The 16,335-nt window shown below is 36.9% G+C and overlaps 1 protein-coding gene and 1 long non-coding RNA gene across 3 annotated transcripts; one reads left to right on the top strand and one right to left on the bottom strand.

Moving 5' to 3' along the window:
• Positions 1-1,812: 1,812 nt before the first annotated feature.
• On the top strand, positions 1,813-4,137 carry LOC122012644. Its single transcript, XR_006120285.1, has 2 exons — positions 1,813-2,448; positions 2,525-4,137. It is a non-coding gene; the product is annotated as an uncharacterized LOC122012644 (long non-coding RNA).
• Positions 3,143-4,708, bottom strand: LOC122012643 (F-box/kelch-repeat protein At1g15670-like). 2 transcript variants are annotated; one of them, XM_042569247.1, is made up of 2 exons: positions 4,573-4,708; positions 3,143-4,403 (listed from the first exon to the last, which is right to left on the bottom strand). In XM_042569247.1, the coding sequence occupies exon 2, from the start codon at positions 4,400-4,402 to the stop codon at positions 3,275-3,277; it is 1,128 nt and encodes a 375-aa protein (XP_042425181.1). In that variant the 5' UTR covers position 4,403; positions 4,573-4,708; the 3' UTR covers positions 3,143-3,274. The 2 variants fall into 2 exon arrangements, with proteins under 2 accessions (XP_042425181.1, XP_042425182.1); XM_042569248.1 differs by having other exon boundaries at positions 4,493-4,602.
• Between the last annotated feature and the right edge of the window lie 11,627 nt (positions 4,709-16,335).

Below are 16,335 nucleotides of genomic sequence, written 5' to 3'. Positions count from 1 at the left end.
ATATGTAGATAATTTAAATAAATGTAAGTTTTTATTTTATTATAATTTTTAATTTTTTTAGTATAATAATTTTTAATCACGACGAACCGTGAGAAATCGTACATCAACCATAAACCATGATCATGATAAACCGACCATGAACTGATAATTTTGAACCACATACTATAATCATCTAAGATAATTAAAATTAAGAATCATCCCGAACTATCAAATCGACATTTCTGAACCGTCCATTTCCAATCAGGATCGTATCCACTCCGAGATATTCTCTTTATTTTAATTTGCTTTTTCATCTCTTTCACTCCTTTCCTTTCGTGCAAGCCTTTTCTTTTCTCTCTCCCTATCTTTTCCTAAGGATTTTTTTTCACCATCAATTTCTTAAGTAAACATAATCTAAGAAAAGTCCGAAATATTACGAACGCCTCTATTTTAATAATCCCATTTGACTTATTCTCACACAATTAATTAGTGCAACGTCATCATCCCTGTTAATCCTTATCTGATCACTAAAATATTTAAGCCGGACAATAATTGTATATTATTATCTTCCACATTTGTCTGAACTACATGAAAAATTTCAGTATTACCCCTAGACGTATTTAATTTTCATAATTTCATAAATCTGTATTACATTTCTATTATACCAATTTCCTTTCCATGTTTAATTTTTCCTCATCCGCTCAAAAATTTACTATTCTAAATTTAAATTCAGATATAAAAGTATATGGATATATTAAAAAAAGCTTATAGAAATATATTGATTTTGATTTAGATAATTTAAAGTTCTCTAAATTTATTAATCAATTTAGGATGAAATTGACTAATGAATCTATACCATTAAAAAATTTAAAATTTAATATTTTTTTAATCATGTTACTTATAGGAATTTATTGATTGTATTGATTAGTGAGTATCATCATCCTAATCTTATAATAAGTTTATAATAAATTTTATTAAATCTTTACAAGTTAAAAAATTGAATGATCTCAATTTATGCAATTCAAATTTAAAGGCATAGTTATATTAAAAAGGCTTATCAAAATATATTAATTTTACTTTAAAGTGATTTAAAAATTATTATGTCCATATAAAATTGATTGACGACTTAAAAAATTCTGAATCACTTCGAATTAAATTCGATATAGTCCTGCTAACCTTCCTAATGAATTAGATATAAATTTGGCAGTATAAGTTGAAATTAATAAAAATTTGAATGGGGGAAGAAAAATTTAAACGCGTAAAAAAGGAAGAAGGATAGACTGGAAATGCCGTACGTGTTTTTTAAATTATGAAAGTTGGGTACTTTAAGTAACTACTAATGAGGTTGACAGGTTGAGTAAAATGCCGTATTATCTTTCGTGGCAAAATGACTTCAAACGCTGATATCTATTATTATCCTTGTCGTTCATATTTTGTCTCCCTTCTTTCATTTGGGATGGAAAAAAAACTCAATTGCCATCGCATCCGGATTATTATCTCGTGATTAACAAATAAATTTCTCCGGGTTAATTAAACAAATCGCCATAACCTAACTTTGATCTCTGAACCACTTCCAATCAATTAATTAGCACGCACAACGTACATTTGCCTACTGGGATGCACGTCGATACCTATTTAATTATCGAATGTGGTGTGGCATAATCTCGACTATGCCATCCTTGTCCTAATCACACAATAACGCCAAACAACAAAATTATGATTGAATATCAACATGATGACGGCAAGATTAGATTAATTAATCGCAATCATTTGGAATGAGGTCAGTAATTAACCTTTTTAAGTTAACATGCCCCAACTCCTCCTCTCACCTGCACACAACGTAACCCCTGTTGGTCCTCTGTTCTGGGGTCTGGTATCTCCGGTGCTACATGGCTGCTTCGGCCGGACTCCGGCGGCGGTGCCTCTCCACGGTGAAGCATCAAAAGACCCGCTTGTACATCCTGCGCCGTTGCGTGTTGATGCTCCTTTGCTGGCATGAGCATAGTCTCTCCGATTGACCGAAAGGTAGCTCGATCGACCGACCGATCAACCAACCGGGGGGCAAGATCTATCGGATACCAAGGAGACAGAGTAATGGCAATCTTAAGCGACCAAATAGGAGAAGATATATAATTTGTCTCCGGTGTTAAAGCTCAAGTTATTAGTGTAAATAATTAGCTAAATTGGAGTCTGATGCAGAGTTTTATTGGAGATCATTTTCGGAATGTGTAAATAAAGTAGTTTTGTTTTCCAAATCGGAATGAGATTATATTTAACTAATTGTTCATTTAGTTTACCAAGGAACCTTAGAAGGTTTATGGCTGGATTAATTGAACTGCAAAAATGCACCGATATAAGGGGGCCGGGCTTTCTTTGTTTCTGTGTAGTTGACTCTATTCCCTAAAAGCAAAAGCTATTAAATGCGCCCACTGTCGCTATTCCTCTCAAACAATTGTTCATCCTAAGAAGGTTAAGCCCTTCCATTGTTGCTGATATTGACACTCTTCTAATGGATGATGCTCACGACGTTCACATTCCTTTGCAGCGGTGGTCTATCCTGATGGTGATGAAGTTCCATATGTAGTTGATATCCTGATGATCACAAGGTACATCGCAAGTTATATTTGCCATTTTTTTTTCATGATTTAGGAATTGGAAATCAAGAAAAGTAAGATCAACTTGATGACGGTGATGATGTTGAGGAAGAACACTGAATTTTAGCTGGCTATTGGTCTTCCTATTTGGAAAGGAAGTGGAAAATCTAAATGCAGTTTCAGCCGGCTGGGATTAAATCAAAATTAGATTCTATAGCTGTAAAGAGACCTTCACTTGAGTTTTTTTTTTTTTTTGTGCCTTTAGTAGATCATATTCAATGGTCGTTTGCTGGGCTCCCAGACAAGCATCGTACTCTTGCAGACATCTTGTTGTTGTCAATGTACTTTGTGAGACTCGAGACTTCGCCATCATCTTAAATATAATTAAATTGCCATTGCTCGTAGTTATTTGCAGTCTTATCTGTACAAGCTTAGCGTAATCCTTTAATCTTTCATGTTTATTCCCCTGCTGACATCGTTAAGCAATGCTGCTTTAGCTGGACAATCGCCGTTGTCATGAAATTTTATAATCATCGCAGTAATCATAGGTATAATTTCAAGTAAAAAAGTAGCAAAATCCAAAATCCATTAATACGCAAATAAAATTTACATGTTTTTTTTTTTGGTATTTTCACAAAGCTTGATTGAAGCAGGAGCAAGACCCTGGTCCAATTCCAGTCTGGTGGTGATTCGGAGAGCTTCTAGACTTCGAAGCTGCACAGAGCTTGGACATGGCCCGAGTACTCCCTCGGCACCGCCACCTCGTGCCACGTCCTGGTCCCCTCCTCATCCTCACAGCCCGATTCAAGAACGTACGCCATCTGGGGCCCGCCGCGGGCCCCTGAACCCAGCACCATCAGCCCCCTTTCCCACGCCACCATGTGCAGAGCTGCCCTAATTTCCCGCGGCAGCTCCGCCACCCTCCCCCACCCCGATCTGCCGCCTTCCTCCATCATCTCCACTTCCCTTCCTTCCCGGCACATGTAAATTTTCCCTTTCTCGGACACCACACATGTCCGCGTCCGCGGGTTGGCCGCCTCCTCCAGCGCCGAGTCCCCTTCTGCCGCCCACCGCCAGGTGGCCACATCGAACGCCTCGACGGTCTGCGAGAACTGACCTTGCGCCTCAGTCGGGTAACCCCCGAGGACGCGGAACGCACCGCCAGAGAAGAATCCCTTGCACTCGTCGCGCGGCCGCGCCATGTCCGGCAGTTGCGTCCACGCGTCCGCCGCCACGTCGTAGACCAGCGCGGACCGCAGCGCGTTCTTGCTCTCGTCGTGCCCGCCGGCCACGAACACTAACCACCGCCCCTCCGCCTCGGCGGCGGCGCAGGCGAAGAAGGAACGCCGCGGGCCAGGCATCCGCGCCCCGCGGCGCCAGACGCCGGACACCAAGCCGTAGACGTGGACCTCGTCGGTAGCAGCCCAGGTGCGGGGGTCCCACCCGCCAATCACCACCAGCTCCCGCCCGACGGCGGCCAGCTGGCAGAAGAGCGGGAGGCCGTGGGGACGGCCGGGGATCATCGGGGGCGAAGTCCAGGCGTCGGTGGCCGGCTCGAACACGACCAGACGGTAAAAAAGAGGGGAAGGAAAGGAGTGCTTGCTGGCGGGGGTGGAGGCGGGGTCGGACTGAACGAAGACGATGACAGGTCGGGCGAGTCCAGCGGCCCTGCGGAGGCGGTGAAAGGGCGGGGACGCGACGACGCGCCTCCAGTGCCTGCAGACGTCCTGTGCGGCGCGGAGGGCCTCGATCGGAAGGCGGATGAGGCATTCGCGGGCGACCTCCTCCGGGAGCCCCGGTATGAGCTCGTTCTCGACCATGGCAGACATTCTAAGAAGAAGAAGAAGAAGAAAAAAGATCAATTCTTTTTCAACACAGCAGAATCAAACGAGGAGAGGAAGAGGGGAAAAGCTAGAGACAAGGGCAAAACGGAAGGGGCGTTTGTTTGTTTATAGGCGGAAGAATCAATCAAGAAACCAAACAAGAAAACAGACTCCACCGGAATTAATTGCGATGACGATGACGACGACGACCCAGTTCCCCCTTCTTGGATCTGGATCCAATAATTCACTCCAATTGGCAATTTGCTTATACACTTTTTTTTTTTTTCATTTTCTTGATGTTCACGCTTTGCTTTACCAATTTCTTTTTTTTAATAAAACTAAACAAAACTAAACTAAATCATATTATATTGGACATCTAGAAGAATTCTTAGCCCCGATGACGTAAGACTTTTTCTGAAAAAAAATCTTTATATATATTTTAAATTATTAAAAATCAGTCGGGTAAGTGGGGAGAAGTTACATCTTTCTAACTAATAGAGACAGGGATGTTAATTTTTCCCGTCAATTTCGAGTTGCCTGGGAAAAATTTGAAATGAGAACGGGAATCTTCAATTTATTTTAGAATGGGGATGCATTTAGAGATTTTTTTTTGGAGATTGGATGAATTCAGGACGGATATGGAAATATTATTCCCATCTTCAAATTCGTCTCGAAAATAATAATAATAATAATATAATTATTATAATAATATTATTTTTAAAAATATTAATATTAACATTAACATTTTTTTAAAATATTAATAATAAAATTATTATTAATACTGATATTAATATTAGTATTAATAATAAAATAATAATAATAATAAATTAATTTAAGGATGAAAGTGAGGATAGGTGTAGATTTGATATTAACATTTTTTTAAATATTAATAATAAAATTATTATTAATACTGATATTAATATTAGTATTAATAGTAAAATAATAATAATAATAAATTAATTTAAGGATGAAAGTGAGGATAGGTGTAGATTTGATATTAACATTTTTTTAAATATTAATAATAAAATTATTATTATTACTGATATTAATATTAGTATTAATAGTAAAATAATAATATTAAATTAATTTAAGGATGAAAGTGAGGATGGGTTGGGATGTTGATTTGATCTCGATGATTAAGGTTCGGTGATTCTCTGAATTTGAAAAAATAGGAATGAGAACGAGGATAAAGATGAGGATGAAATTTGAGGGTGAGATGAGACTGACAAATCTATCTACTCGTCTTATTATCATTCCTAGATAGAGATAACCAAAGGATCTTGCAGTGTTTTTTTTTTTTTCAAAATGATACGTGTTTATGAGTTGGATTTGACTCATTTGTGTACGGCAGGGCGAGACACAAATCTGTATAGAGTCTACTTTTAGTTCGATGAATCGGCTAAAAAATATAATCATATTTCAAGGGATTTTAATAAATTATTACATATGACCATCTGCTAATTTGGTGGCACGGCTAGACATAAGAATTAGATACTGCTTCTTTGATCCAGCATATTAGATATGTGCGTGGGTGCACAACATGCTAATAGTGAAGAAGTTGGGCAGTGGATTGGCATGTACACAAGACATACCAAGCAACGGACTGACAGTGAGTGTTGGTAGTGTGCGGGATATTGTCCAACCCCAATTCTTACAAGAGATAGACTTGACAAATAAACAGGTGTGACATATGCGCAAGACATGCCAAGCAACAGAACAGTGGAGCGGGGTGTTGTTGTAGGAATTATATATCTATTAATTGTATAAAACAATTAAATACTTGTAGTAATTTCCCATAAATATGCAATCGGCGATGGCAGGACTTACTGTCGAAAGAACGATCATAAAATCGAAAAGCTCTCCTCAATTCCATGAATCAAATTCCACCGCCTCAGATGTTCTTCTTCCTCTCTCGTTGTCTCTTTCTCCACCTTCGTGAATTATCTTTGGACGCACCCCTTATAAAGGGAAAATAACGTAGGGGTATAATGAACTTTTCCATTAAAAGTAGTGGGCAACGTGGGCACGTTCCTATTTGCTACATCTCTCACTCGTCTAAGGTAAGTCACTAAGACTAGTTCATTCAGGTAACTCACAAAGACTAAATAAGTCATATAGTGTTGGGATGTATACTATAAGTCTAACTTTTGTATGAATATATGTTTTTGAGATATTTTGAAATGAGAATTACTTTGGTTAAATGTCTGCATTTTATATTTGTATATATGTCGATGTAGTTGTCTATTTAATTTATATTGTAGATAACATGGTGTGTGGTGACACACAGAAGATCATGTTATCGGTTTCTTATAAATTATAAATAGTAGCTCACAACCAAGATGGATAGGGACAAACCATTGGAACGGTTGTAGTGTAATTTGATATTAGTTTGTCTTGACTATATAATTACACTAGTACACTATGTGTATATTGAGCAGGACCATTTGAGGTTGTTCGATTTATACTGACTATATAAAAGAACAGGAACTCTATTATTATGGATGTGCGTACTCTTAATCCCGATATAATAACAAACACATATACTTAGTATTTATTTCTTTAACTTATCAATGAGTGAGATTTATTCATTAAATCAATAGGACCGATAAGTTGGGAGATAATACCATTTATATGGTGTGTTATTGATTATAAAGGGAAACTGTGTCCTATTTATTTAGGTTGATGATGTCCCCTTGAGGAGCTCATAAGGATTATCATGTAAACTCTGCAGGTGGACTTAGTCCGACATGATAATAAAGTTGAGTGATACTACTCTTGGAGTCAGATGTTAATTAAATGAGTTGTCAGTAACATATTTAATTAACGGGCATACGATATCTTAAACACAGGGAGATTAACACACTCATGATAAGAAGGAGCCCATATTGTAATATGAGATTGGTGCGGTAGTTCAATAATAACCCTTTAGTGATATGAGTTATTATTGATGAACTTGAGTTGGGTGTTCGGGTCGAACACAGGAAGCTCAAGTCCATCAGGAGGCCAAAACCAATTCCTTCTATCGGTCCCTGTTGTAGCCTTTATGTATAAAGTCTCGCATCCACCCATCCATAATCGGGTTTGGTTTAACTTAACTTGGTTGGTTTAATTTAACTTGGTTTGGTTTAACTTAACTTGATTTGATTTAACTTAACTTTGTTTGGATTAACTTAGTTTAGTTTAATTTAACTTGGTTTGTTTTAACAAAATTTGTTTAGATTTTTTCTAAACAAAATTTTGTTAATTTTTCTTTCCTTGTAACTGACGGTAAGTCTATAAAAAGGAATAGGATGTGGCCCCCTAAAACCTAACTTTCTTATTCTCCATAATCTCTTCTCTCCTTGTGGTTGCCACCCCCTCTCCTCCTCCTAGGGCCGGCGGCACAAACCTACTCTCCTCCCCCCTTTCCCTCTCCTTCTCCTTGCTTAGGGTCGGCGCCTTTATTCCCCCCTTCTCCCTTGGTGGCCGGCGGCCCCTTCTCACTTGGTGGTTGGCGCCCCTTCCCATCCACTTGTGGGCGGCAGCTTGAAGAAAGGGAAGAAGAGCAAGAAAAGCAAGAAGAGGAAGAAGAGGAAGAAGAAGAGAAGGATATTAAAAGGTGCACCATCCTAGCGACTCTTTTGTGGCCGATAGTTTTGGAAGAGAAGAAAAGAGGGTGGTGTTGTCTTGGTAGATCGTCGCCCACACGACGTCCAAGAAGAGGAGAGGAATACGGCAGAAGATCTTGAGGTCTTTAGCTATGAAGAAAGGTACAACTAGTTCTTTAATTCCAATGTGTATCTAGTTTCATTTTTCTTTGTATCGATTTTGCGTATCGATTTTTAATACCAATTCAAGAGGCCAGCGATCTTGTGCTTCGATCAAGGTGCATTTTGATCAATCAAGAACTTGTTTGATTGATCAAACACATGTCTGATCGAGAATGTGGGTTGCTAGGAAAGGTTCTGTGCTCGTATAAATTTTTGTATAAGGGATTTACACAGAATGGAATTCTCAGCGCCAACACATAGAATATTTGAGAGTTAGTCACAAAGACCATATTAGAACATCCAATCCATACTTAGAGAAATTGGTTCGTGCGACAGCAAACACATTGAGCGATAGTTGCTAAGAAGATTGTTACTGTTAGAGTGTATACTAAAAGCCTAGTTTTTTATAAATATTTATTTTGAAATAAAAGAATCACATTGGTCAAATGTCTATATTTATATGCTAAGTGTAGTTGTTTAATTAATTTATATTGTAGATAACATGGTGTGTGGTGTCACACATAGAAGATCATGTTATCAATTCCTTATAAATTATAAACAGTAGCTCACGACTAAGATGGAAAGGAACAAACCATTGTAATAGGCATAGTGTAATTTGGTATTAGTTTATCTTAACTATAAAATTACACTAGTACACTCTGAGTGTATTGAGCAGGACCATTTAAGATAAGTTCCTTTTATACTGACTGAATAAAAGAACAAGACCTTTGCTATTATGGAAGTGTGTGCTCTTAATCCTAATATAATAACAAATACATATATCTAGTATTTATTTCTTTGACTTATCAATGGGTGAGATTTAGTTCGATAAATCAAGAGGCCCGATAAGTTGGGAAATGATATTATTTATAGTGTGTGTAGTTAATTATAGAAGGAAATTGTGTCCTAGTAATCTAGGTTGATAATGTCCCCAAGAGAAGCTCATAAGGATTGTTATGTAAACCCTGCAGGTGGACTTAGTCCGATATGACAATAAGGTTGAGTGGTACTACTCTTGGAGTTAGATATTAATTAAGTGAGTTGTCAGTAACTCATTTAATTAGTGGACATTCGATATCTTAAATACAGGGAGATTAACACACTCATGATAAGAAAGAGCTCATATAGTAATATGGGATTGGTGCGGTAGTTCAATAATAACTCTTTAGTGGTATGAGTTATTACTGATGAACTCGAGTTAGGTGTTCGGGGCGAACACGGGAAGCTCAAGTTCATCGGGAGACCAAAACTAATTCCTCCTCTCGGTCCCTGTCGTAACCTCTTATTTATAAAGTCTTATACCCACCCATACCCACCTTCTTACCCACCTTAAGGTGGTCGGCCAAGCCTAGCTTGGAGCCCAAGCTAGGGCTGGCCAAACCAAGGTGAGTTGGTGGTCGGCCCTAGCTTGAACCCAAGCTTAATTGGCCGGCCACATTAAAATAAAAGGATTTTATTTTTTAAAAGCTTTTCTTATGTGGAAGTCATGATTTTAAAAGAGAGTTTAAAATTTAAATATTTCCTTTTATAGTTTTCTACAAAAGATTAAGAGAAAAGTTTGATATCTTTCCTTATTTGTAGTTAAAAGGAAGATTTTAATTTTTGATAAAACTTTTCTTTTTTGTAACCATCCTCATGATTTTAAAAGCGAGTTTTAAAATTAAATCTTTCCTTTTATAGTTTCTACAAAAGATTAAGAGAAAAGATTTGATATCTTTCCTTATTTGTAGATCGAAATGAAGATTTTAATTTTGAGAAAACTTTTCTTTTTGTAATCATCCACATGTTTTAATAGAAAGATTTTAATTTATAAAAGTTTCCTTTTATAACCAATTATGAAGGAAATTTTTAAAAGAGAAATTTTTATTTAAAAATTTCCGGAAACAAATTAGGAAGTTTTAATTTTATGTTTAAAACTTTCCTTCCTTGGAGGATTAGATATGGCCGACCACATTAATAAAGAAAAGGATTTTTAATTAGTTAAATTTTCCTTTTCAATGACAAGGAAAATAAGGAAGTTTTTATTAAAACTTTCCTTATTTGCCAAGACCAAGGAATATAAAAGAGAGGGTAGAGGTGCCTCACCTCAAGACAACATATCATCTAGTATTCCTCTCTTCTCTTCCTTGTGGTGGTCGGCCCTCTCTTCCTCTTCCTCTCCTATTCTTCTTCCTTGTGTGGCCGGCGGCATCTTCATCTCAAGGAGCTTGGTGGTGGCCGGATCTTGTTAGAGGAAGAAGGAGAGATAGGAAGCTTTGTTACTTAGCATCCCTTGGAGCTTGGTTGGTGGCCGAAAGTTCTTCATCTCTTGAAGATTGGTGGTGGCCGAAACTTGCTTGGAGAAGAAGGAAGCTTGGGTGAATTCTCGTCTCGGTAGATCGTCGTCCACACGACGTCCGAGATAAGAAGAGGAATACGATAGAAGATCATGAGGTCTATAAGCTACAAAAGGTATAACTAGTTATTAATTTCCTCATCATAACTAGTTCATCTTTTTGTTTAGATCTTGAAATACCAAACACAAGAGGCTAACATTTCTAGGTTTCGGATTTATGATTCGAATTTGTATTTCTTTTATTTTTTGATCTTGTGATTCGATTGTTATTATTGGTTAAACCTAGGGTTACTATAAGGAGATTAAATATTGAATTTCATTGAAAGGCTTTGTCTAGGAAGTGGTGGATGCTCCCATAACCAAGAAGGACTAGTGCCTCGCCATGTTTAACCTGGAAGCCGATCTCTGAAATAAATATTTAATCAAATTTGTAACATATGTGGATTTGGATTAATAATGTTAAGCATCGTTTGTGATCCAAGTCTAAACTTCTAAGAACAGATAAATTGAATTTGGAATCAATAATGTTAAGTTCTGTTTGCGATTCCAAATTTAATTTCTAAAGAGCACAATAAGTTATTAGGAAAGGTTCAGGACTTGTAAAAAAAATTTATACAAGGGAACCAATACAATATTCTGAGTAGCGACCAACAATTACACCTTACATAGCCGCTCTCTGAGCGATCAATGCTAACAAAGTTATTACACTTTTCTTAGCCGCTATTCCAAATAAATTAGAGACACACTCTTCATGACACATAGTTTCTCTCTCCTGGTGGCACATAGCCTTTATCCAGGATTCATCCAGTCTCCCAGTGACACATATCCATTATCTTAGAGATATCCATATCTTGTTATTTACCCAGATTAAATAATTTTTATTTACATCAATATGAACATCTCTAATCTCTTATAATGACTATTATGTCAACAACATGTTCCATATTCAAACATTCACTATCATTTCTATACATAACAGAAATGGGTCGACCAGTGAATAACACCAAAAGATGTAAATTTATTTAATATTCCTTTTTAGCTAGAATCTATTCATTTTAATCAGTTGCTTTCCTAGTTATGCATCATAGACCGAATCATCCATAGTCATAGGATACGCGCTAAAGTAGCAGACACTGATTAAAATTTCAAGTAAATAGCTAAATAGTTACTAAGGACAAAAGATGAGATTAACTTATAATCTCAAAGGTCTCACATAGTAAAGAAACAAGGATCCATTCTCCTACTACCTTTATTGTCGCAATAACACATGTGGTATGAATCACATGTTATGATGTTATTCTCTTTACTAAAAAGAGCATATGTTGTCTTCAAATTTAACATCGTACAGATTTTGATCTAGACATATCTAATGTCTAACCCTAAATTCAACATATGAATTCTAATATGGCTTTCAACAGGTTCAGTAAATGGTGGGTTCATTTACTTCGATCATTATTAACACATAAATGATCTCAACTTGACACAATTATCAAGACGAGCTTAACTTATGGTCTATCTCTTTTTATAGCTACTTAAGTTGTCCCAAAAGCAACGATCTTACCTCTATTTGTACTCAACAAACAGAGATGATTGTCCATGTGAGTGCACTAATCTCAACCTATCAACATGCTCACCGAGATCTTGAATGTAACAAAATCATATACACTGAATAAATTATGGCAAGTCACACAATGAAATCACAAAGTCTGATTATTATTTCAATATCGTTACATTCTATGAAGTCTCAGAGACTTTACATGTTCTTTAAATGACTCTTTAGTCATTGGCTTAGTAAAAGGACCTGCAAGCATAGCATGTGTAGGGATATACTCAAGAATTACTTTTCTTTTAGCCACAATATCCCTCACAAAGTTATATTTTATAGCTATATGCTTGTCTTTGCTGTGATATTTGGGATCTTTAGAAAAAACTATCGCAGCTTGACTATCACAGTAGACAGTTACTGGACTCCCACTGTCCTCAACAATCTTCAGATGGTTCAGTAACCTTCTTAACCAGACTGCTTTTTGCATAGCTACTGAACATGCCACATATTCAGCTTCCATAGTTACTCCCCAATAGGAGATATGCACCTTGTTAAGTATATAGGTCGTAGTTAATAATGCATCTCTCCAATAGGAGATAGACAAATTAGCCTGCGCCATCATAGACATAATCATTTCAAGAAGAGTTCTATTTCTTCTTTCAGCTATCTCATTTTGATGTGGAGTTCCAGGGATTGTCAGTTGTTTAATAATTTCTCTATCATTACATATTGTCTTGAATATATTAGATAAATATTCTCTTCCACGGTCAGTGTATAAAGTCTTAACTTTACGTTATGTTTGATTCTCAACTTCATTTATATAACGAATAAAACAATCCAATGTTTCAGATTTATGAGAAATCAAATACACATGACTGAACTGAGAGAAATCATCAATAAATATAATGAAATAGGAAGTTCCATGTCTAGCCTTCACATTCATTAAACTATAAATATCCGAATGAATTAACTGCAATGGTGATTCAGCTCTAATAGCTTTACCAAATGATTTCCTAGTTGCTTTTCCAATAAGACAATGCTCATATATAGATAAGTGAATCTTAGCCCGAGTGCCCAATAGACCCTCTCTAGCTAACTGATTCATACGTTCTTGTCCTATGTGTCCTAATCTAGCATGTCAAACCTTATTAGTTATATCTGCATCACTAGTTAGAGCAATGTTTAAAAAACAACAATCAATAGCATAATGGACATCTGATTCTACATCAAGAACCATAAAATCATTTGTTAAAAAATTATATCTGATTGACACTGAGTCAATCTTAAGTTCAACACATCGGCTGTGAAAATTAATACAATATCCTAAATCAAGAAGACACGTAATGGAAACAAGATTCCGTTGAATTTCAGGAGTATACAGGACATCATATAGAAACAAAACACTACCACCACAAAGGTTGAGTTTGCAAGTGCTGACTCCTTTGACTTCAACTCTTGCATTGTTTCCTACATAGATCCATTTGTTGCCAGCTAGTACCCAATGATACTCTACAAATGTAACTCACTCCTAGCTACATGGTTGGTTACTCCCGAATTTATAATCCACAAAGGATAAGAATCAACTAACAACACTGAGCTAGCAACAAAATGCTCAGAAAAAGAAGACACATATGGATATACCTTTTTTGGTTCAGTGCACTCTTGAGCGAAGTGACCCTTCCGTGGCAATTAAAACAAGTCAACTTATTTTTAGGTTTCTTTCCTGTCTTCTTTCCTATCTTCTTGATAGAGCTCTGTCCCACAGTAACACCTTCCTTCTTCTTTCCCTTCCATTTCTTGAACCATTTCTTTTTCATGGATCCAGATGATCCAAGAGAATCGACAACCACATAGGCTAGTCCAGAAATCATTGCAAATTCAACTCTCTCCGCCTCCAATTCTACATGGCGTGAGACGTCAATGAAAGTCTTGATACTTTCACTGTGAATTAGGGTCTGCTTCATAATCTCCTAAGAATTTGGAAGGGAACGAATAAATGCTTGAACCTGTTGTTCATCGGTCAACTCATAACCAATAGTTTTGAACTCTCGAATTATGTTCGACATCTCCCTGAAGTGTTGAACCATTGACACATTCGGACTCTTCTTGTAGCTGTTAAACTTGATTGTCAACTGTCGAAGCTTGCTCAGGCTTACTCCACTGTATTTTTCTTTAAGGGCTACCCAAACTGCATGAGCCGAAAGATACGACTCATACTCAAAAGTTAGGTCATCTACCATTGAACTAATCAATATGCCCTTTGCAGTGGAGTCCTTTTTCTTCCAAGCCTTATAGACATTAAGATCTCGTCTGTGCTATGTAGTGGGACCATCTACAGGTTCTACCATAGCCTGATTTACAGTCTCTAGAACTTCTTGTTCCTCAAGTACATACTATATCATAAGGTGCCAGATCTTATAGTTATCCCCATTAAGTTATTCACCCTTGTTGAGTTCAGCTATAATATTTTTGGTTGTCATAATCTATCATAAATGAACACATTATTTAGTATTAAGTGTAATTCATATATATATAATTTATGATTGACTCAATATTAATTTGAGTTGGTTTACAAAATCAAGTAATAACTACGTTTTCACTCATCATTTGTAAGACCAATCAAATCAATATTGATCAATACTATTACATACATCCCAACTAATGAACTAATCATTATTTATTATACTCATAATGAACTAATCAAAGAGTATCATGCATCATGTAGAGTAAACAACATAAATGAATGAACATATCATTAACATAAAAATATGCTGCATATTGTTAACACATAACAAACTAACATGAACGAAATGGCTTAATATTGTTCATACATAACGATAATAACAATAACAGAATTCTAATAAACAAGATAGACTATCACCACTCCCACTAGGACAAACACTAGTGTAGTGGCCAACATTATCCCTTTCAGCCTGGACTCATTTGGAGTAATCATAGGTGGGACATTCAGGATTCTTCATCGGATCCACAATCGGATCCTCTTCTTGATCCTCCACACACTTCTGAATATATGATGCGTCCTTCATAACGCCCCCATATATAGTCTGCTATGAACTTAGGATGCTCTGGCAATGAACGCATCAAAGCCCAAATCCTATAACTGTCCAGGACCGGAAACTCTTCTAACTCAAGTTTCCAAAATAGGGCATCAAGCCGTCCAACGTGTTTGTCAACTCTATAAGCAGAGTTATACTCTATTTCCTGAATTTCCTCCTTGAGCTGGTTCCACCGCACTTCGCGACGAGTCAATGTGGTAATCGTCCATGCCATCTGAAAAATTAAAATTAAATAAGCCAGTACAAAACTAGCTTAATTCAATTTATACATGCATAGAACCAACATAATAAATCAAGAAAAACAAATCTTCTCGATTTTCTAGAACCTAAGTCGACTGACCCATTTGACCGGTCGATCGAGAATCCATATCCTAAACTTAGTCCATTGTCCTCAATTAGAACTGATCTAATTGGACATGGATCTACTGTACTTATGTTCTATTATTGTTTAATTTAAGTCCAATTCAGCCAAATTCAGATTTATTAATCACACTCAGGTCCGTTTGATCAAACCAATATCCATTAGTTTAAGTCTGACCCATTAGAACAAATATAATCTTTTTGATCAAATTTGACCCAATAGAATAAATCTGATCATTTGATCATATCTAGTTTAACCCTAATTAAATCAACTCAAATTGATTCCAATCTGAATCAACCTAATTTAACTAAACCAACTAATGATTTAAATTAGATCAAGGTCTAATGGTCTAATTAAATCATCTGGTTCAAACCCATATGGTTTGAGCCAGACCAGTGAGATTTTTTTTATTTACGTGAAGCCCACTGCTCACGTTTTATTTTATTTTATTTTATTTATTTTGAATTCTACAAGTTTGCTCACATGTTTTTAATATCAACCTGCATCGTTTTTTTTAACGCTCACGGTTTTTTTATTTGATTTTCTAAAATCAAACATTTTCCTCATGAACACTGTTCTTCGGGTTCATTTCATCCGTTTTCTTCGCCGCCCCATGCCAGCCACTTGTTGGCCTATTGGGAAGGTCGCTAGTCCTTTTCGACACCAGACTTCGATCGCTCTCGGCCCAACAAGGTTGTCAGTGGTTGTTCTGCCCGTCTCGACCACCAACGCACCACTGACCAGCTGAGACGCTATCTCCAGCCACAGAATGTTGTCACCGGCATATCCTCGCAACCCGAGCCCTGTTCCGATGGAAATCGCGACTTTGTCACGATTTTGACACAATGTGTTGCCAAACAGCAGTGCTGAC

This window comes from Zingiber officinale, chromosome 8A (assembly GCF_018446385.1).
Source record: "Zingiber officinale cultivar Zhangliang chromosome 8A, Zo_v1.1, whole genome shotgun sequence".
NCBI lineage: Eukaryota > Viridiplantae > Streptophyta > Magnoliopsida > Zingiberales > Zingiberaceae > Zingiber > Zingiber officinale.
This window is presented reverse-complemented; position numbering and strand designations above follow the sequence as displayed.